General features: G+C 41.5%; 1 protein-coding gene across 2 annotated transcripts in view; it reads left to right on the forward strand.

Annotated features, from left to right (window-relative positions):
* Positions 1 to 23,032, forward strand: part of rngtt (RNA guanylyltransferase and 5'-phosphatase) — a 270,693-nt gene that overhangs the window by 227,227 nt on the left and 20,434 nt on the right. For both annotated transcript variants that reach the window (XM_055636039.1, XM_055636038.1), the window contains one exon: positions 7,435 to 7,501. In XM_055636039.1, the coding sequence (XP_055492014.1) occupies positions 7,435 to 7,501 (67 nt within the window). The remainder of the gene's footprint in view (positions 1 to 7,434; positions 7,502 to 23,032) is intronic.

Below are 23,032 nucleotides of genomic sequence, written 5' to 3' on the forward strand. Positions count from 1 at the left end.
TTACCCTACATTTACTAACACAGGTAAGTTAAGGATTTGTTACAAAGAAAAGCTTTAAGCAGTAACTTGTGGAGATATATGAAAGCAAAGAGATTAAGAAATAGCCCCCTGATCTTAGAACCAAGCCATCTGAAGGCAAGTATGTCAGTGGTGAAATATTATGAAATCAGAGCTGCAGAGGTTACAAGAATCTGAGAAGTGTAGAAGCCTTCAAAGAGCTGTTGGAACATGCTGAAAGAGCGACCAAGGAGAGTTTCAAACATAAAAATGAAAATTTTAACAAAAAAAAAATTGCTCTTGTGATTCATGAATTAGTTACAGATAACTGTGGCCGTGCAATCCTATGTATTCTGGATAAAGAGGGAAGATTTCCTTTCCTAAAGATGAGTGTGTACGGCGATGAAGAGCGACAGAGATTTACGCAATGAACTATGATATGGTAGCAAAATTTTACTTCATCATATTTAGTTTAGAGGCTCTGTAATGGTAGAGTCTGGAGATAGCAAACCACTGGGCTAAGAGGCAGTGTTTTGATCAGATATTGTTTTTTGACCCAATACTCATTTCTGAGATCTAATACCTTAGCTGCCTGAAGCACATTAGATAGTTCTGTGCTGAAAGTAAATGAACTCGCCCTGAAGCCAAGGCATAAAGCTGCACCCTCCCTGAAGGGAAATGTTCTTTTTATGTCCGTTTATTTATTATACTGGTGCAAGCAATTAAGCAAGACTGGAGCCATTACCAGAACGTGTTGAGAAAGCATGTTATCTCTGTGATTAAATATTGATCCATCAGGTTGTTAAGCATTCTTTTCGGTCTAGTTTCTCATAATTTCAGCATTTAAAACCCAGAAAATAGATCTACACACCAATAGCAAAATGTACTTCAAAGATTGTAAGGTGTACTGTAGCCAGTATTCCACAGGAAAGAAAGATCCATGATGATTCATACCATCGGCAAGCAATCAATGACCAAAATCTTTCTCAGCTGGAAAGAGCCTTGAACATATGACGTTGTCATAATTAAAGGGTGGGCTTTGTTGAAAACCGCACCAACCTTTAGATGAATATTTTGCCCCAACTGGCTTCCGTAGCACATTAACCAATATTTAGCTTCCCCAAAAACATGGAATTTCTCATTCCCTTAATAGTTAATACTGGACTTTAGAAGAACAGATTGTGCATTATCTGTTATTGGCAACAGTAGTTAATGTATTTCATGTTTTATTATTTTGCCCAAGTTCATGGATTGGAAAATTGATGCTGGCTTCAATATCCCTTTGAAGGTGTCAGCATTTCTGAAAACTTTTGAATAGTTACTGAGCATTGCACCTTCATGTTTCACGAAACAGATTGTAATTATTTTGCCTTACAGGGTATGTGAATTCACCCAGTTCAGAATCACCATCTTGTCTTTACCAATTAAATGCAAATACCAAATTAATTCTGGTCAAGAAAATGTTCTTGCAATCTTAATTCTCAACCTCAGCAAAAATACATTCCTGATAAGGTGGGATTTAAAAATTAGTCTTTGATGTAATTTAAAACCTACAAAAACACACAAAATATCTGGAATTCTCTTTCCCAAAACACAGTAGATGCTGATCAAGTGAAACTTGAAATTGAAATTGCCAATTGTACTTGGGGCAAAGGTATGATTTAAAGGCTGATAAAATAATGCTCTAATTGACTGGCGCAGCAGACTGGCATATCATGTACTTTGCATTTCCTAGAATTGCCAATTTCAAGCACTGTCACAAATACATTGCCTAGAGAATATCTGAGACATGCTTCAATAAGACAAGAATTGCTGACAGTTTACAGGGGTTTATTTATTGGTAATCTTCTAATTGTAATAGGATGTATAATTAGAAATGAAAGATTTTGTGAAGAGTGGGGAATAACAAAGACAATGCCACTATTCAAAGAGCCTGCATAAATATATAGGGCCGAATGTCACTTTAAAGTCTCTGAAGTGCTTTCTTATTGAACCGCTGTGTTGTTTGTGTAAAGTTCCATACTTAACAACATTAGGCACAAAGCATAAGATGATCTGGGAACAAGCGGTAGAACTATGGTTCATTTGAAGAATAAAATACCATTCAGGCTGCTTGTGGTGAATGTCTGTTTTAATATACAATAGCAGATCCTCTTCTGGGACCAGCACACAAAGAATCACCTGGCTCCCATACTGTCTGATGTGTTTAAAATTTCAGTGTAATTTTGTAACTGCCTTAATCAGCTTCCCTTAAACATTATCTAACAAAGTCATGATGCAGCTCTGTCGGACTATGGTTAGGCTGCATTTGGAATATTGTGTGCAATTCGGGTCGCCCCATTACAAGGAAAGACATGCAGGCTTTGGAGAGGGAGCAGATGGGGTTCATCAGAGTGTTGCCTGGATTAGAGGGTTTCAACTGGAATGTCTGAGGTTGAGAGGAGATAGAAGTGCAAAAACGTATGATAGGCATAGATTGGGTTGGCAGAACAGTAAACCCTTGTTATAACAGACCATGAAGGGGGGGAGATGGTGACTGTTATTGTCGATATTACCAGCTATAACAGAATATGGTATTATCATTGAAGAAGGGCTTGCTGGAACACCTTGCGAGCCAGGAGTGGCGTCGGCAGATCTGTCCGTTATAACAGAAATCCGTTATAATGGGGTTCGTTAAAAATAGTGTTTACTGTGTATTTGATAGAAGTATATAAAAATTATGACACCTGTACAAATCAAGAATTGTTAATCTCCGCCTTAAAGATACCCAATGTTTTGGCCTCCACAGATGTCTACGGCAATGAGTTCCACAGATTCACCACCCTTTGACTAAATAAATGTCTCATCTGCTTTATGAAGGCGAGTCCTTTTATTCTGAGTCTTTGGCCTCTGGTCCTATATTCTTCCACTAGTGGAAACATCCTAACCACATGAGCTCTATCCAGGCCTTTCATTATTCAGTAGGTTTCAATGAGGTCCCCCTGCAATAAGGTCAACTGCAGCAAATATAGGCCCAATGCCGTCAAACGCTCATCGTGTGTTAACCCAATCCTCCCTGGGATCGTTCTCGTAAGCCTCCTATGGACCCTCTCTAACGGCAGCACACACCCTTCTGATATGGGGCCCAAAACTGCTGCCAATACTCCATTAATATATGCAATGCATGTTTTTGGCCTTGAGTGTTTTAGAGCTGAGGCAAATGGAAGTTTGATTAGTAGCATTCAAATTGTAGAAATGTGTCCTGGCTAAAAATGACCTTAACTACAATATTAAAAAACATAGAATATAGAACAGTACAGCACAGGAACAGGCCCTTCAGCCCACAATGTTTGTCCCAAACATGATGCGTTACATTGATCTCATCTGCCTGTACATCATCCATATCTCTCTATTCCCTGCACTTCCATCTGCCTACCTCTTAGACGTACTATCGTATTCGCCTCCACCACCACGCAGGTAATACGTTCAAGGCCCCCACGATTCTCTGTTGAAATCTTGCCCCACACATCTGCATTAAACCTTCCCCCTCTCACCTTACTGCTATGCCCAATAGTGTTGGACATTTTCACACTGAGGAAAAAGGTTCTGTCAACCCTATCGATGCCTCTCCTTGACCTCAAATTTAGCCAAGCTGCATACTTGGTGGCTTAAACTGTATCTCATTTATAAGTCTATCAGCAACAAATAAATCTATTTTTATTAGCTTTAATTGTTCATGAAAGGCAATTAACATTTGCAATTAAAGGCAAAGCGACAATATTAACACTAGTAAATCCTTTATTTTAGTAAAAACTTCCCAATATGCTTCTGTGGAACATTTTCAAAAAAAAGATTTCCGCTGGAAATAACCATTGCTCTTGTTTAGGACTGTGGCCTGCAAAATAGGAGCAAATTATAAAATGATGGAGTCCACAGTTGTTCCTAACAAATGACCATGGAGTTAAGCCTCCAACTGGTTCTCTGGGAAATTGAACTTGCCTGGCACATTATAGATGAGTCTTGTGATCTTCATTTACGACAGAACTTTTAAACATAATAATTAGGGGTAATTGGCAATATTCTAGTTGAAAATATATTATATTTTCATTGGGCTGATGGATAGATCAGCCATGATTGAATGGCAGAGCAGACGATGGGCCGAATGGCCTAATTCTACTCCTATCAGTTATGACATTATGACCTACAGATTCAGGGACAGTTATGCCCCTGTCCCACTTAGGAAACCTGAACAGAAACCTCTGGAGACTTTGCGCCCCACCCAAGGTTTCCGTGCGGTTCCCGGAAGTTCCCGGAGGTTTTTTTTCAGTCTCCCCTACCTGCTTCCACTACCTGCAACCTCCGGGAACCGCACGGAAACCTTGGGTGGGGCGCAAAGTCTCCAGAGGGTTCCGTTCAGGTTTCCTAAGTGGGACAGGGGCATTACTTCCCAACTGTAATCAGGCAACTGAACCATCATACCACAACTAGAGAACAGTCCTGAGTTACTATCTACTTCATTGGAGACCCTCGGACTATCTTTGATCGGACTTTACTAGACTTTATCTTGCATTAAACGTTATTCATGTTATTCCCTGTATCATGTATCTGTTCACTGTGAATAGCTCGATTGTAATCATGTATAGTCTTTCCGTTGATTGGTTAGCACGCAACAAAAGCTTTTCACTGTACCTCGGTACACGTGACAATAAACTAAACTCAGAATATGCCACTCGGCCCCCTTGTTGCTGCTCCACTATTCAACAAGATTGTGTCAGAACTTTTTCCTCAGCACCATTTTCCTTCACATACACCAACCCACATCACCTTGAATCCCTTAATATCTAATTATCTAGAGCTTTGATTTAACTGCTGGTAATTTAACGTTCAATCAGAAATTAATGAATAGAATTATGTCATATCAACCACATTACTCTGCTCCCTGCATAATTCCAAATCTGCCTGCCCTTTGTCTTTATTTCAGTGAAGATTAAAAAAGGCAAAATGTGTTGGACAGCTTAAGATATAGTTGCATAATAAATGAGCCAACATTTAATAGGCTTTCTATACTTGATGTTGAGAAGAGAGGATGTACTGCTGATGAAGTATCAACAGATTATACAAAATACTTATTAAGCCTGTCTGAAATTGAAAGCACTCCTCAAATCCTGGGTAATAGTGTGAAAATCTAAATCTAAAGCCTCAGTTTTTGTTAATAATAACAATAGGTTGCAGAACTCTGTTGTGTCCCAGTGTCAGTCAGATGGTTCCTGATGTTGATGATTTTGCCTTGTCTTTATCTTCAATATTTGTGTTGTTTATGTGAATATGGACACTCCCTTCAACACCAGTCGCAACCCATAATTTTGCACTGTCAAACTGATCTTCATTTGTAGCTTTGGATGAAATGACACATTGGGCAGATCCATTATTTTTTAAATTGGTGTGCGGCTGACCCTGACGTGACATTGACAAGTGACTGGGGTTGTTATTGGCTTAGAATAGGCCATGTCGTCTTTGCTTTTGGAAGAGAAAGAACTCCATTGAAATGATGTTAGGAAGAATGCCACAGTCGGTGCAGTGCACTTAAACACAATACTAACAATGAGCTCCAGCTGTTGATTGTGTTGCTTGAAGAGATGGGAGCAACAGGATATTCACTTCACATCACAAATCCCTTTTTCATAATTGATTTTTTTTTTTAAAGTCGGAGAATAAAAATTGACCTGCTAGGATGCTTGCTTCAAATGTTACCAGTATTTGACTTGGCCTCACAGTTTCATCACAGTCACAGAGTCTTACTGTGAAAACAGGCCCATCAGCCCAACTTGCCCACACCGGCCAACGTGTCCTATCTACACTAGTTCCACCTGCCTGAGTTTGGCCCATATCCCTTTAAACCTGTCCTATTCATGTACCTGTCTTAATGTTTCTTAAAATTTGCAATAGTACCTGCCTGAACTACCTCCTCCGGCAGCCCATTCCATACACCCACCACCTTGACTGGTGATAAAGTACTGAAGAGCAGATATTGGATAACATTTTGTGATTTATTTGATGAGAATTAGCAGACATGTCAATTCCTAAAATATTGATTCTTTGATAATGTTTGCAAACTGTGCATTGGGTTTCCTTGTTTTTATTTGCTCGCTTTTGTCAGACCTCTCTGCATCCATCTTGCACAAAGAGTGAAAGTGAAAATGCGGACTCTAGACCTTATTTTCACAAAATTATTGTTGCTCTTTGCTGGACTCTAATTTAGCGGAGAACATTTTTCTCCAAATCTGTTACTCATCTGTCATTCTGCTGTTATTACTCCTCTCCTCAAATCATGGTCCATTTTAAAGATTAGCTCCCTTTTCTATTCCCAGTTCCTCTCCAAAGTCCTTGATTTTGAAGTCGGTAACAAAAATACTTGAACCTAATCCTTTATAGTATTTTTACATCCATTACTGGGACTGCAGTTATCAAAGTTACACATGACAGAAGTAAAACTATCTATTCCCTTTCCTCGTGATCTGAATGTAATCAGACGCCCTTAGCCATCGGCTCTTGTACCCTCATACGTGGCTGTCCGTAAAATTGTCTTTGATAGCCTCCTCCGAATCACTTTGAATGCTTTTCTACATGAAAAGTACTATATAAATTCACATTTTTGTTGTTGAACTCTGCTTTGATACGGTGCCTGATCATTTTTTTGCCCTGCCAAAATGAAGAATAACTGAAAGAAAATGAATAATAAAAATAACATCCTTTTTTTTTAATAAGCTGCTCACTTTTGTACTGCTCTTCCAATATGCTCCTCTGGAAGTGTTCCCTCTCTGAGTTGCATGGTCTGAGAAAATTTAAACATTGTGTCAGTTTTATGCACTGACTATAAAGTAGAAACAAAGCTGTTGACAGGCTGCTGATAAGTTTGTGTTCCTTTTTTGCAGCAGGATTATTTCCCTTTAATCAAAAGGGATTTCAGTACGCAACACTGTCTCTTCTCGATTGCAACAACTTGCTTCTATGTATTATACATTCACAACCTTAAAGCCCTCTTAAGGTTTTGCTGGCTACTCTGGATAGCATCTTCCAAGACCGAGACTTTCACTGCCAAAGGCGTCATAGTGCGGAAACAGGCCCTTCGGCCCAACTTGCCCAAATCGACCAACATGTCCCATCTATACTAGTTCCACTTGCCTGTGTTTAGCCCATATCCCTCTAAACCTGTCCTATCCATGTACCGGTCCAATTGTTACTTAAACACTGCGATAGTCCCTGCCTCAACCACCTCCTCTGGCAGTTCATCCATACACCCACCAATCTCTTGGCCTTGGAATTTCCACTTTTCTAAAAAATTATGTTGGCATAGTAGTTGCAACTCATAAATGGAACTAGCTTTGCATTGATTTAGGAGGATTGTTAACTACCTTTTATGCATACTTGGTTTTAATCGTCACATTTTGTTTTCCAAAGATTGCTCCCTCAGACGGTTGGACTACTATATGTTGGCAATTATGAACACCCCTTTGCACAAATAAAGGTATGTGATTAAAGCTGTGATTTGAATTACATGCAAGTTTTTCCATCTGAACGTTGGTGCATAAAATCCCAAATCTACGATGAAAATCAAACCCAAAGCTATGTAACACTTTATATTGATATCAGAAGAATTTTAATCCAGTTATAATTGAATAAGATATTATTTATGAATATGCATTACTCTCTGTGCCAAGAACCAGTGTGTCAATTTGAGAAACACACAATGGAAGATAAGTGGAGAAAGCCATTTGTGTAGGAAGGAACTGCAGATGCTGGTTTATACCGAAGATAGACACCAAGTACCTGTTCAACTCGTCTGCAATTTCCTTGTTCCCCTTAATAAACATGATATTAAACAGTCCTTAATAAACAGATATAAACAGTCTATGCATTTCCTGCCTAATGTGAATTTCCTTCAGTTCCTCTGTCATCCTAGATCTTCTGGCCACTCCATTCTCTCAGCATATGACAGTCCCGCCATCCCGGGAATTAACCTTGTAAACCTAGGCTGCACACCCTCAATAGCAAGAATGTCCTTCCTCAAATTAGGAGACCAAAACTTGCAAACAATACTCCAGGTGTGGTCTCACTAGGGCTCTGTACAACTGCAGAAGGACCTCTTTGCTCCTATGGTCAACTCCTCTTGTTATGAAGGCCAACATACAATTCGCTTTCTTCACTGCCTGCTGTACCTGCATGCTTACTCTCACTGACTGATGAACAAGGACCACCAGATCCCGTTGTGCTTCCCCTTTTCCCAACTTGACACCATTTAGATAATAATCTGCCTTCCTGTTTTTGCTACCAAAGTGGTTAACCTGACATTTATCTACATTAAACTGCATCTGCCATGCATCTGCCCACTCATCCAACCTGTCCAAGTCACCCTGCATTCTCATAGCATCCTCCTCACAGTTCACACTGCCACCCAGCTTTGTGTCATCTGCAAATTTGCTAATGTTACTTTGAATCCCTTCATCTAAATCACTGAAGTATATTGTAAATAGCTGCAGTCCCAGCACCAAGCCTTGCGGTACCCCACTAGTCACTGCCTGCATTTCTGATAGGGATCCGTTAATCCCTACTCTTTGTTTACTGTCTACCAACCAATTTTCTATCCATGTCAGCATTCTACCCCCAATACCATGTGCCCTAAATTTGCCCACTAATCTTCTATGTGGGACCTTACCAAATGCTTTCTGAAAGTCCAGTTACACTACATCCACTGGCTCTCCCTTGTCCATTTTCCTCAAAAAACTTTTCACATCGATGACCTATCAAGTGATTTTTGTGAGATTCCTTGAAAGGCAACAATGTACAATGAATAAAGGACCCAAAGTGTTGGAGAACTTCAGCAGGTCAGGCACCATCTCTGCAGAACATGGATAGCTGACGTTTCAGGTCGAGACCCTTCTTCAGTCTTCAGACTGAAGGGTGCCAATCCAAATCACCACTTATCCACGTTCTGCAGGGATGCTGCCTAATCTCAGTGGGTGCGGCAGCATCTATGGAGCGAAGGAAATAGGCAACGTTTCGGGCTGAAACCCTTCTTCAGACTGATCAACCTGAAGAAGGATTTTGGCCCGAAACGTTGCCTATTTCCTTCGCTCCATAGATGCTGCGGCACCCGCTGAGTTTCTCCAGCACTTTTAGTCTACCTTCGATTTTCCAGCATCTGCAGTTCCTACTTGAACATGCTGCCTAATCTGCTGTCATTTTGTGTATTAAGCAGCATCTGCAATTCTTTTTTTCTGTATTATGAATAAACTTGGCGAGCTAGCTTGTTCATATTTCCAGGTGGAGTTAAACGTGACATTTTAAAAACATTTTTGCACCAGATATTCTTTTGTTTCCAGGTGAAAATGTTCAATAGTTAAAAATAACTCAAATCGTGTTTTTTTTAAATGGACCCTCCCCGGTCGGGAATAGATTAACATTCCTAAACTCAATTAAATGCACTAAAAGCTGGTGGTTGATTGAGAGGTAGGCTATTGTTAGCAGAGTTTAGTCTAGCTTTATCAATCCAGACTTAAGAGTTGAAAGATGTGCCCACAGCATGTGTTACAGATATTCTGAGGATGGAATATATCACTGGTACCAGAATTACATCAATGTATCAGCATTGAAGTTGTAATCATATTTCTCTCCTGCTGATGAATCCTTGTTATAGCTTGATGGATTATAATGAAACACAAGATGTATTTGTCATTCACCTACATGTATGTTGGCTATCCATTCGCAGTGTGAAAACAATTTGTTGAATTTATCTGTTTTCATTGCTGAATAACAATGAACCATTTTGACATTGCATTTATTTAGGTAAAATTTTCATTGTTTGCAACATATCTGAATACATTGATCAAGAATAATGGACTTGGATCAATAATGCTTCACCATCTGATTTCATTATATAAGGTTGTTGAAATGGTTTTATTCAAATGCGACTTTACAACATTTTCGAGTTTGGAAGGCAGGGTGATGCAGTGGTAGAGTTGCAGCCAGAGACCCCGGTTCGATCCTGACTACGGGTGCTGTCTGTACGGATTGTGGACGTTCTCCTCATGACCACGTGGGTTTTCCCCAGGTGCTCCAGTTTCCTCCTACACTCCAAGGATTGTAGGTTAATTGGCTTTGGTAAATATTGTAAATTGTCCCCAATGCGTAGGATAGTGCTAGTGTACAGGGATCACTGGTCAGCTCGGACTCAGTGGACCAAAGGGCCTGTTTCCGAGCTGTTTCTCTAAACTAAACTACCAATCCACCGGTTATGATTTATTTCAGAAAATTGGAGGATAACTTATTTGCCCTGTTAATTATAGAAAATAAGAGCTTCCGTTGCTATTCCAATACCAGAGTCAAGATAGGACCTTTGCCATGTCTTGTTGTGTTACCTACTAACAAATTGTTAAAAGGTTTAGTTCCAGCCAATAAAGTATTGCATTGTCTTTGAAAAGATAATTAGTCTATCAACATATTTATCTCCTTGAAGCAGCAACGCTCACATTTTTACCATTACTAGGTTATAGTAGATTTCAATGGAGGCTCAGGTTTCAAAGTATTAATAGTTCTATACCGCTGGTAGGATGAGCAAGCATCAATCATCAACAATTGTGAGGATGTAATGGGGGTTGTGGTAAATCGTTGGATATTTCAACTTTGTCGGCATGGTGACGCAGTGGTAGAGTTGCTGCCGTACAGCGCTAGAGACCCCGGTTCGATCCTGATTACGGGTGCTGTCTGTACGGAGTTTGTTCGTTCTTCCTGTGACCTGCATGGGTTTTCTCTGGGTGCTCCAGTTTCCTCCCACATACCAAAGACATACAAGCTAATTGGCTTTGGTAAAATTGTAAATTGTCCCTAGTGTGTGTAGTGTAGTGATCGTGTGTTGTGATCGCTGGTCGATGTGGACTCGGTGGGTCAAAGGCCCTGTTTCCATGCTGAATCTCTAAACTAAACTAAACCGTCTTTGTCGATGCCTGCATTTGACTTGTTTATGGCTGATTAGATTTATTCCAATGTCCTTTCCCAGTGTTTGCCATACAGTGCATTCAGAAAGTATTCAGACCTTCACTTTTTCCACATTTTGTTACGTTACAGCCTTATTTTAAAATGGATTTAATTTTTTTTTTTAATCATCAATCTACACACAATACCCCAGAATGAAGAAGCAAAAACAGGTGTTTAGAAATTTTTGCAAAGTAATTAATAGTAAATAACTGAAATATCACATTTACATCCCCTTTGCTATGACACTCAAATGAGCTTAGGTTCATCCTGTTTCCATTAACTATCCTTGAGATGTTTCCATAACTTGATTGGTGCCCACCAGTGGTAAATTAAATTGATTGGACATGATTTGGAAAGGCACACACCTGTCTATATAAGGTCCCACAGTTGACAGTGCATGTCAGAACAAAAACCAAGCCATGAAGACGAAGGAATTGTCCGTAGACATCAGAGACAAGAATGTGTCGAGACACAGATCTGGGGAACGGTATGAAACATTGCAGGTTCTGAAGAGCACAGTGGCCACCGTTAATCTTAAATGGAAGACCTTTGGAACCACCAGGACACTTCATAGAGCTGGCCGCCCGGCCAAACTGAGAAATCGGGGGAGAAGAGCCTTTGTCAGGGAGGTGACCAAGAATCCGATGGTCACTCTGACAGATCTCCAGAGTTACTCTGTGGAGATGGGAGAACCTTCCAGAAGGACAATTATATCTGCAGCACTCCAAGTCTTTATGGTAGAGTGGCCAGACGGAAGCCATTCCTCAGTAAAGGGCACATGACAGCCCGCTTGGAGTTTGCCAAAAGGCACCTAAAGGACTCTCAGACTATGAGAAACCAAGATTGAACTCTTTGGCCTGAATGCCAAGCGTCACGTCTGGAGGAAACCAGGCACCGCTCATCACCTGGCCAATACCATACCTACGGTGAAGCATGGTGGTGGCAGCATCATGCTATGGGGATGTTTTTCAGCGGAAAGAACTGGGAGACTAGTCAGGATCGAGGGAAAGATGAACGGTGCAAATTACAGAGAGATCCTTGAAGAAAACCTGCTCCAGAGCGTTCTGGACCTCAGACTGGGGTGGAGGTTTACCTTCCAACAGGACAATGACCCTAAGCGCAGTCTAGACAACGCAGGAGTGGCTTCGTGACAAGTCTGTGAATGTCCTCGAGTGGCCCAGCCAGAGCCCGGACTTGAACCCAATTGAACATCTCTGGATGGACCTGAAAATAGCTGTGCATAGACGCTCCCCATCCAACCTGATAGAGCTGCAGAGAAGAATGGGAGAAATTACCCAAATGCAGGTGTGCCAAGCTTATAGCGTCATACCAAAGAAGACTTGAGGCTGTAATCGCTGCCAAAGGTGCCTCAACAAAGTAACGAGTAAAGGGTCTGAATACTTATGTAAATGTGATATTTCAGATATTTTCTTTTTAATTACTTTGCAAAAATTTCTAAACACCTATTTTTACCTCTTTATTCTGGGGTACTGTGTAGATTGATGATTTAAAAAAAAGAATTTAATCAATTTTAAAATAAGGCTGTAACATAACAAAATGTGGAAAAAGTGAAGGGGTCTGAATGCACTGTAACTTGAACCATAAGGCATCATGTATACTCATGTGGTTAATTGGGTAGTATTCAGTCTTAGATATGTTGAGCCAGGATTCAAGTTGGAAATAAAAACATCCAAGAAAGTTTTTACTTAACCTTCCATTTTCTGCAGTCTCATTATTATTTTAGAGACAGAATTTATCATGACTGTATTTGCATGTAGTTCGATGGTAAATTACATTCAAACTGTACACCCCAAGCGGCAAGCTATCAACAAGTCATTGGGGATTTGTAAATATTTTACTTACCTCGTGAGAAATATACAGTAAAATTATCAGTAGCAGCTTAAAGTCCCTTTGATCAGCCACCAGAGGAAGATTAAGAAATTAAAATTCATGTAATAAGATGGAAGATAATTAAGGCACTGGGAAAGGGAGATAATACAAAGTTCAGTGGAGATCAGAAAAGCTATATCAATAGTATCCGTTTACATGATTGAGCCTTGGTAGCTTAAGAAGAGAACTACTTGAGGAAAAAAAGCGATCCCTGCACATTAACACACTATCCTATATCCACTAGGGACAATTTTTACATTTACTAAGCCAATTAACCTACATGCCTGTACTTCTTTGGAGTGTGGGAGGAAACCGAAGATCTCGGAGAAAACCCACGCGGTCACGGGGAGAATGTACAAACTCCGTCCAGACAGCACCCGTATTCAGGATTGAACCCGGGTCTCCGGCGGTGCATTCGCTGGAAGGCAGCAACGCTACCGTGACCGTCCAATGTTGAGAAAAATGTGAAGATTTATATAATAATATAAATGTGTTCATTAAGTAGTATTGAGTGTCAGAGTAAATGTGCACATAATTAAAAGCCTTGATTTCCTGACCCAAGTCAAGTCAAGGCAAGTCAAGTTTATTTGTCACATACACATACGAGATGTGCAGTGAAATGAAAGTGGCAATGCTCGCAAAAGACAAACAACAAAACAGCCAAACAAATTATAAACACAATCATAATACACATATTCTTTTACATAATAAATAATGGAAGGAAAAACGTTCAGTAGAGTTAGTCCCTGGTGAGATAGGCGTTTACAGTCCGAATTGCCTCTGGGAAGAAACTCCTTCTCAACCTCTCCGTTCTCACCGCATGGCAACGGAGGCGTTTGCCTGACCGTAGCAGCTGGAACAGTCCGTTGCAGGGGTGGAAGGGGTCTCCCATGATTTTATTTGCTCTGGAGTTGCACCTCCTGTTGTATAGTTCCTGCAGGGGGGCGAGTGAAGTTCCCATAGTGCGTTCGGCCGAACGCACTACTCTCTGCAGAGCCTTCTTGTCCTTGGCAGAGCAATTTCCAAACCAGATGGTAATGTTCCCAGACAAGATGCTTTCCACCGCCGCTGTGTAGAAGCACTGGAGGATCCTCGGAGACACTCTGAATTTCCTCAATTGCCTGAGGTGGTAAAGGCGCTGCCTTGCCTTACTCACGAGTGCTGAGGCATGTGATGCCCATGTCATATCCTCGGAGATGTGGACTCCCAGATATTTAAAACAGTTCACCCTATCCACAGGATCCCCATTTATCCTCAATGGAGTGTACGTCCTCCAAAGACCAATCAGTGAGGATGTGGGGCAAACATTCTCCACTGGTACCCCACAAAGATCTTCAAAGCAGTGGTGTGAAGTCACAGACAGGAAACATTGACCTGAGAATAGAAAGATTCGAGAAACTAGAACTACCAGCTGAGTTTTATGAGGAGGGGTTGGGAGCGGAGGGCACGTAATCCCTCATCATAGAAACATAGAAACATAGAAAGTAGGTGCGAGAGCAGACCACCAGGTCCATCGAGCCCGCACCGCCATTCGCTCATGGCTGAACACTAAACAGACACACCCACAAACAGTAGACACAAGACACAGAACACAAGACACTACCCTCCCCTTTATACCGCTATCACCCCTCTCCACCCCAAGAACCTCGTGATCTCCTGGGGGAGACAAAATCGTAACTCGTCATAAAATAAAGATCAAACTTCAAACTGGTAAGTTCTCGTTTAATCTTACTATTTTACTTTGGAGTCACGTGAGTGACTACGTGAAGATTTTAAAGCTCTGTGACTTCATGCCGTGGAACGAGTTCATGCGTCACACAATACATCAATTGACCAAGGATGAGTAAACATAATCATGTATTCAGACATGTCATAGATGTAGACATGCTGATGCTCTTCTATGAACCAATAATCACAATAGTAACCCCTGTCATCCAAGAGGAACTATAGACAGAACTAAATGAGTTCGCAAATACCCCCGGACTGGCAATGGGTTTGTACAATGTATTGAAAGATCGTTCGTTTGGCCACCCTGGAGACACTAGGATGTGGTACCGTAGAACGTCCATACCCCTACCGCTGAACTGTTACAGCCGTGGTGGAGTGAGATGCTTAAAAAGTCAGTCACTCCTGCATAAGCCAGAACCCGTTTAACCTGGAGATGGTCTATACTGATACCTTCTATGAGGTTTATGTAACTGACAATATTGCTAGATCCATGCCCCTAAGGCTCTAAGTGACCTAACGTATAGTAGTAGATGACCATACATAACCGAAGGTCCATGGGGTATGCCCAAACTGTAGTTACAGACCTGATGCGCCTGGTCTACACTGCTTGACTAAGCCACAACATAAATAGTTATTTGTCTGCCGCTGTAACCATGCTGACCAGTCACGCTATGCAATGACTGGACCCTATGCGCTGAACCAGTGCCATGAGTATAACCACTTTAAGTGAGTTAGGCCAAGGACAGGGATGAACCCGAGGGCACACTCGCAAGCGGCGTCAGCACAATGTGAACATCCCATATCTCTGAGTGTCTAAGCCTGGGAGGTTTGAGTTGAAGATACCCTTCATGAATCTGGATATCAGAGGGTGAGACCCAACATGGTGTGTCCTGCTTCTAGCAGAATATGATGAGAAGGGACATTTGGCACAGATAATGGTACTATAACTAATTATGTCAAAGACCCCATTCGAAAATGAACTCCCAGTCGTCAGTATCCGTGCTGTATATATGTCTCCGAATTAATTATCATGCATAGGACGGCTGAGCCAGCAACTCTATGTTAGAATTAACCAAATAAGGTTCTTATACGATTCCCAACATTAGCGGGAACCATGCCTGCATATATCTATAAAATATATATCTACTGGTGAATGAGCCTGGATGCAACATCTCGATCTAGTGTTCCATAAGTCATCAAGTCATTAAAATACTAGTGATCCTTCATCTATTTTGATTTTGACATTGATTTAATATGATGCTACACTCGTGCCAAAAGAGGTTAGATAAAACATTCCTGGCTACCTAGACTTGATTGCACCCAAGTGATTAACCTATGATACCACCAAAGCGTACGATTTTGGACTTTAACATGCTGATTATGCATATACGCACAACCCTTAACCCATAGCATGCACCTAGTGTCTAAAGGTAGCCGATACCATAGAACTGAAGAATAGGTATTTCATGCAAATCCCATCACCTCCGTGAGTAGAGATGGTATTAGTAATTTCATATCTTTAAGTCCTCGCATCTGTTTGTAATATAACTGAAGATTAGCTGACGAAAATTTAAGTGGAGCAATGCTGAATACTGTTCGTCCACCATAGTGACTTTCATGGAGGTAAATAACGAGACCTACTTACCAGCGTCTCTAACTCCAGGTCCCTACCTTACTGGAGTTCTAGCGAAATTTCATTCGCAGACTCTGTCCATGTTGTCATTCCCATTAGATCGCTGATGCTGTTGGCCAAATTCTCTTCTAGTGGCTAGTCCGTCACCGACGGAACAGCAATTGTAGAGGCAAAGCACCATTTTCTCTCATGCTACCGTCATGCATTATGTATTAAGAATGGGACCCCAGCACAGTCATATTCCGTTCCGAAACGTCACCTATCCATGTTCTCCAGAGGTGCTGCCTGACCCGCTAAGTTACTCCAGCACTTTGTGTCTTTGTGGCTTCCAGAGATTGGAATAGTTTTTTTATTAATATGTAAAATGAATATAAACAGCACCATTGTGAACCGGTATATGGCTGTTTGTTTATTTCCATTAATCATATGCTTGATGTTGCTGAACACTCTTGGATAAAATATGGTTTTAATGGAAGCCCTGATGGCAAAAGTGAATTGACTTCAGGAATGTTACGATGTTTACAGAATCGTGCCCAATTCAAATTATTGTCACCTGTCTGATTAGTTTACAGTTATGGATTGTACTGAGTAATCAGATTTGCCCCAGATAATGTTTGCACTTTGTGTCTCATTGGTCATGCCTCTGTCAGAATTAAACAGAGTAGTCTTGGGCAGTTTAAATTGTCAGTCATTCGTTTACTATTTATGGGATTTTGCTGAGTGCAAATTGACTGCTCGGTAGGTTATAAAACTATAGCTATATAAATCGAACTAACTGGTGAGGGAGCAACTTGGTGTAAAATGTAGAACTAGAAAGGTCTTTGTATTACAGAAAACCCTCATTATCACGGACCATACCGGAGATAATGATGTCCGTTATTGCCAATTGTCCGTTATAACCAAGTATGATGTTATCATTGTATGTAGTTGAAACAAAGAACTGCAGATTAAGGGTAATATATAAAAGGACACAAATTGCTGTAGTAACTCCGGCAGCATCTCTGGAGAACATGGATAGGTGACGTCGGGGTCTTCTTCAGACTGATTTAATCTGCTGAGTTACTCCATCACTTTGTATCGTTTCACCTTAAAATTACGTGCAGATGCAGCTGGTCTGCACCAGCAAGGCCTTCTTCACTGGTTGACGTGGCTGTTGTTGCGGCTCACATTGTAGCACCTGGTGACAGCACTTTCTTCAGGCCGCTGCCAACGACAGGACGTGCTCTCTCACGGTGGGGCTCCCTCTTCTCTCACCAGCTGCCGCTTCCAAGGTAGAGTATGTCAGTGAGGACACTGAGGGAGAAGTGGAGAAGGAGGAGGAGGGAGTGGTAGGGGAAGGAGAGGCCAAGTGGACAGAACGATGGGAGAAGGAGGCGGCGGAGGTTGAGTGGACAATGCAATGGAAGAATGGTGGAAGGAAGGTGCACCTTGTGTCCTTGGAAGGGGCCGTCAGAAGCCTGCTCTCTAAGCAGCCGGGGACGCAGTGCGAGTCGGTGGTCCGTCCGTTATAACTGAAAGTCATTATAAAGGGGTCTGTTAAAACAAGGGTTTGCTGTATTTTACAACTCATTCCTGCCATTCATTGTGCTTAATTTCATGTCAGATTGGTACAATGTTTTACATCGTAAAGCACACAAGTAGACCATTCATATAATTGTGCGTGGCTGGCTTTTTGAAAAAGGTATCTAGTCAACCTCATTCCCCGTCCTTTCCCATCATTCTGCACATAAACTATATGTGGTCTAGATATCTGAAATTCAGGCCCGGGGCTGGCCATGCTTATTTTGTTGAAAGCTCTCAATGTAACATGTGAGAAATGGGGCTTTGCTCAAAACTATGAACATTCAGAAACAAGAAAAACCAAGTGCCAGGTCATTTTGCCACTGAATCCTCAAATGCAAATGTTTTGCCAATTAGTACTGATTACTCCTTTTGAACTCAGTTTATCATTATCACCAGCACTTAGGGAAAGTTTAAAGCTTTAGATGTCTGAAATTTCCCTGCATATCCGGCTTAAGATACAAGTAGAGGGGACTGGAAAATATTGTCAGACAAATATTTTATTTTGAGGAAGCCTCAGCCAGAACAGACAGAGGAGAATAAAAGAAGGTATTGTATTTGGAATTCAATCTGGTGCGGTGCTGAAGGTTAAGTTGCAAAATAAAAGTGCGCAGTGTTGATGGTAATTTATCAGCAGGGATAAAAGATTGGCTAACATGGAAGTGGCAGCGAGCACGGTTAAGAGGGTCATTCTTTGGTTGACAGCCTGTGAGCAGGGGTTGCCACAGGGATCATCGATTGGACTGCAACTGTTCATGATACATTTAAATGAATTGAAGAAAGGAAGCAAATGCACAATGAGCAGAATTGTAAATGCCAAAAACTAGGTGGGAAGTAAAATTGCAAGGAAACGAGCTTTCACAGGGAGATAATGGTTTATAAACGAGCAGCATAATGTTGGTAAATAGTGTACCTGTGGGGAAAATATGAGGTTATTCATTGTGGAAGGAAGAGCAAACAAAGGGAGCATTATTTAAGGGGAGAAAAATTGTAAAAAACTGGAAGGAGGGAAATAAATGGTGCTGCAACTGTGAAAGGCACTCTTGAGTACAAGGAACAGCTTTGGTTTCATAATTTAAGGAAATGTACTATTTTATCTGAGGCTGCTCTGGGATGGTTCTGTACAATGATCTTAGGCATGGGGAGATTGTCCTATGAAGAAATATTAAACAGGTTGGGAACTTTACTTTTTGGTGCTTGGAGAACACGAGGTAATCCTGTTGATACATTAGATTTTTGGGGGAGATAGACAAAGTAAATGCTGAAAGGACATTTCCTGTAATGGGAATGAACATAGGAATCCTTTCAGAAAAGAATTTAAGACTGAGATGAGGAAGTTTTTTCTTCTTTGAGAGTTGTGAGTCTTTGGAACTGCATGCCACAAAGGCTGTGGGGGTAAAGATTTTATGGTTAATGCTGATACATTGATTTCTTATCAATTAGTGAATCAAGGGTCATGATGACAAGACAGGAAATGGACTTAAGGAATGTTGTGTCAGCCACAAACCCATTGAATGGTGCAGCAGATTTGAGGGGTTGAATGGTCTACTACTATTCCTACTTGTTCAAGTCCTGTTGTCTTTGAACGGCGCAGATTACATGATGTGCATGCGGAACTCTGAGTCAGAAGCACAAGTATAATTCGCATCGTGGCAACAGGGAAATTTAAATTCAAGTAGCTCAGGATTATCATCATCAGTAGCGATGAAACTCTTGCAGTTTTGTTAAAAATCCAGTTGTTTTCACACGTTCTGGAAAGAAAATCTGCCATCGTTATCGGGTCTGGCCTATGCGTGACTTCTCAGAGCAGTTAAGATGGACAACTTGCCTATATAGGTGTATCATATCATATATCGTAAATATATTTTTAAAGATCTTTTGTAAAATTCTGTGTTTAATTTTTTGAAAAATGCATTTGAACAAGTGCTCTGGCACGTGGATGATTTATTTTAAATGTTTCCTCATCTTTTTTTACTGAACTTCTGAATAGCTTTATTTAGGCATATGTATTTTCTCTGACATTATTCATATTAAGTTGAAAGCTAGAAACATTTGTTGGGTTGCTTTATCAGTGAAGGGATAAGAGTTTTACGTATCTGCAGTAGGTCAATCTCCCCATGCCTCAGATCATCTTAAAAATAAATTGGATAGTTATATGGATGGGAAGGGAATGGAGGGTTATGGTCTGAGCGCAGGTATATGGAACTAGGGGCGATTATGTGTTCGGCACGGACTAGAAGGGTCGAGATGGCCTGTTTCCGTGCTGTAATTGTTATATGGTTATATGGTCATAAGACATTTGTGAGCCGCAATCTTTCCCAGTGTAGAAACATAGAAAATAGGTGCAGGAATAGGCCATTCGGCCCCGAGCCAGCACCGCCATTCACTATCATCATAGTTGATCATCTAAAATCAGTCCCCAGCTCCAGCTTTTTCCCCATATCCCTTGATTCCGTTAGCACTAAGAGCTAATTCTAACTATCTTGAAGTGAATTGGCCTCCACTGCCTTCTGTGGCAGAGAATTCCACAGATTAATAACTCTTTGGGTCAAGAAGATTTTCCTCATCTCAATCCTAAATGGCCTCCCCTTATTCTTAAACTGGGCTCCCCCATCATCTGGAACATTTTCCTGCATCTAGCTTGTCCAATCCCTTAGGAACTTTATATGTTTCTATAAGATTCCCTCTCATCCTTCTAAATTCCAGTGAATACAAGCCCAGTCGACCCATTCTTTCATCATGTGTCAGTCTCGCCATCCCGGGAATTAACCTGGTAAACTTAAGCTGCACTCCCTCAATAGCAAGTGGTTGAAGTTGTTGAGTAGTAGGCCAAATTTAGTCAGTTTCAACATCTGTCATCAACCAAATGTCGTGGGCCAGTGGGTGTGCAGTTGTTTTATTGTTGAAATGGCTGAGAAGCTGGGAACTAAATGTCAGTAATGCACATAATCAACGGTAGGTAGTTGGAGTTGTGGGTGAGAGATGTATGCATTAGTTAACAATATGTTTAGAAACTTGCAGAGTATTAGTACACACTACTTTAATGAACTGGCGTGATTAGAAAATGAAGCTTCAATGGCAACTAATAGACATGTGTGGGAAGGTAAACATTAAAATGTAGAAATAAACTGGCTGTGATGGCAATAATGGAAGCAATAAAGTAGAATTTAATCAAGATAGATACAAATATTTGTAAAGATAATGAATGCAGATGGGGTGAATAGTGTAAATTAGAGCAGCCAAAAGGTGAAGGGAGTTAAATAGGGACGAGACTCGGTTTGAATACAGAATTGATTTGCAGATGTTACAGATGGATATGGGTATTAATTTGTGAGATGATAATGAAGACATAAGAACTGAAAAATCCCTGTCATTTTCAACACAGTCTCAGATTCAGATCCAAATAAGATGAATTTTGCATACACCAAATTTAGTTTAGTTTAGAGATATAGTGCAGAAACCGTCTCATTGCCCCACCGAGTCCGCGCTGACCAGCGATACCCGCACACCAAAACTATCCTACACACACGAGGGACAATTTACAATTTTTTACCAAAGTCAATAAACCTACAAACCTGTATGTCTTTGGAATGTGGGAGGAAACCAAAGCTCCCAGAGAAAACCCACGCAGGTCACGGGAAGAAGGCACAAACTCCGTACAGACAGCACCCGTGGTCAGGATCGAACCCTAAAGCAGCAACTCTATCGCTGCGCCACAGTGCTGCCCTTCACAAATATCTACAAACCCCAAACAGTTGAGACAGCATGGATATCTAGGAAGAGGCACTTGCGTATAGGGCTGGGAGACCCCTAGGTATTCCACAAAGATGTCCACCCTGAAGATAAACTCAGAAACCTCAATCATTATTTGGTAAAAGGTTTTCTAAGATAGGACACAGGTTATTGCAATTATGACTTAAAAATATAACAAAGCACATTCTAGCCCATGAGCAAAACACAAAGTGCTGGAGAAACTCAGCGGATCAGGCAGCATCTGTGGAGGAAATGGACAGAGGACAATTCGGATCAGGACACGTCTTCAGAGTGATGGAGTCGGGGGAAGAAAGCTGGAAAAGGGAGGTGGGGCGGGACAAAGCATGGAAAATTATAGGTGGGTACAGGTGGTGAGGAGGGTGGGGGGGGGGGGGGGGGGGTTAGTTGGCAGATGGACGGATAGAGTAAGGGACAAAAGCTAGACATGAAAAGGAGACACAAGGGTGTCAGATAACGAGAAGTGGAGGAGTCAAATATGAGGCTGGAGGGAGGGATATGGGTGGAAATGGATGCGGGGAGGGGGTGGGGGGTTAAAAAGAAGATGACGACTCGGGGATGGGAGATGTGTGTGCAAAGAAGGGTTAAAAGAGTAGGGTTGGGTGACATTGGAAGATGGTGTGAGAAATGGGTGTGCATCGGGGTTGGGGATATATTACTGGTTTGTAAGCCACCCAAGCAGAATATGAGGTGCTGTTTCATCAGTTTGCGTGTGGGGTGTGTTATTCTGGCAGTAGGGGAGACCATGGGCAGAAATGTCTGTCAGTCGGGATGAGAAGGTGAGTTAGAATGGTTGTCAATCCGGTGATTGAGCAGACCTTGTATTCCATTTGGGTAGCTTACAACGAAAAGGTATGAAAATTGAGTTCTGCAATTTCAAGAAATGTCCTCTCACCTCCCCTGTTCTTCCGCACACACTTCTCCAGCCGTCTCCCACCACCCTGGTCACCCTGCTCCTTTCCCCTCCATCGTATGCTCATCTCCCACCCCCTTGTTTCATATTTCCCTTTCTCACTTCCACCCATATCCCTCCCTCCTTTACATTTTGCTCTTCTTTCTTTCTTTGGTACCCTTTTGTCTCTATTAATCTGTATCCTTACTACAACCATCTGCCAATCACTCCCCTCACCTGTATCCACCTATCCTTTCATCCCCAGTTGCTACATGACCCACTGAGTTTTTGTTTTTAGACGTACAGCGCGGAAACAGGCCCTTCGGCCCACCAAGTCCACGCCGACCAGCAATCCCCATACACCAGCACTATCCTATACACTAGGGACAGTTTACAATCTTTACCAAAGCCAATTAACCTACAAACCTGCACATCTTTGGAGTGTGGAAGGAAACCGGAGCACCCGGAGAAAACCCAAGGGAGAACATACAAACTCTGTACAGACAGCACCTGTAGTCAGGATCAAATCCGGGTCTCTGGCGCTGTAAGAC

Source organism: Leucoraja erinacea, chromosome 5, assembly GCF_028641065.1.
Source record: "Leucoraja erinacea ecotype New England chromosome 5, Leri_hhj_1, whole genome shotgun sequence".
Classification (NCBI taxonomy): domain Eukaryota; kingdom Metazoa; phylum Chordata; class Chondrichthyes; order Rajiformes; family Rajidae; genus Leucoraja; species Leucoraja erinaceus.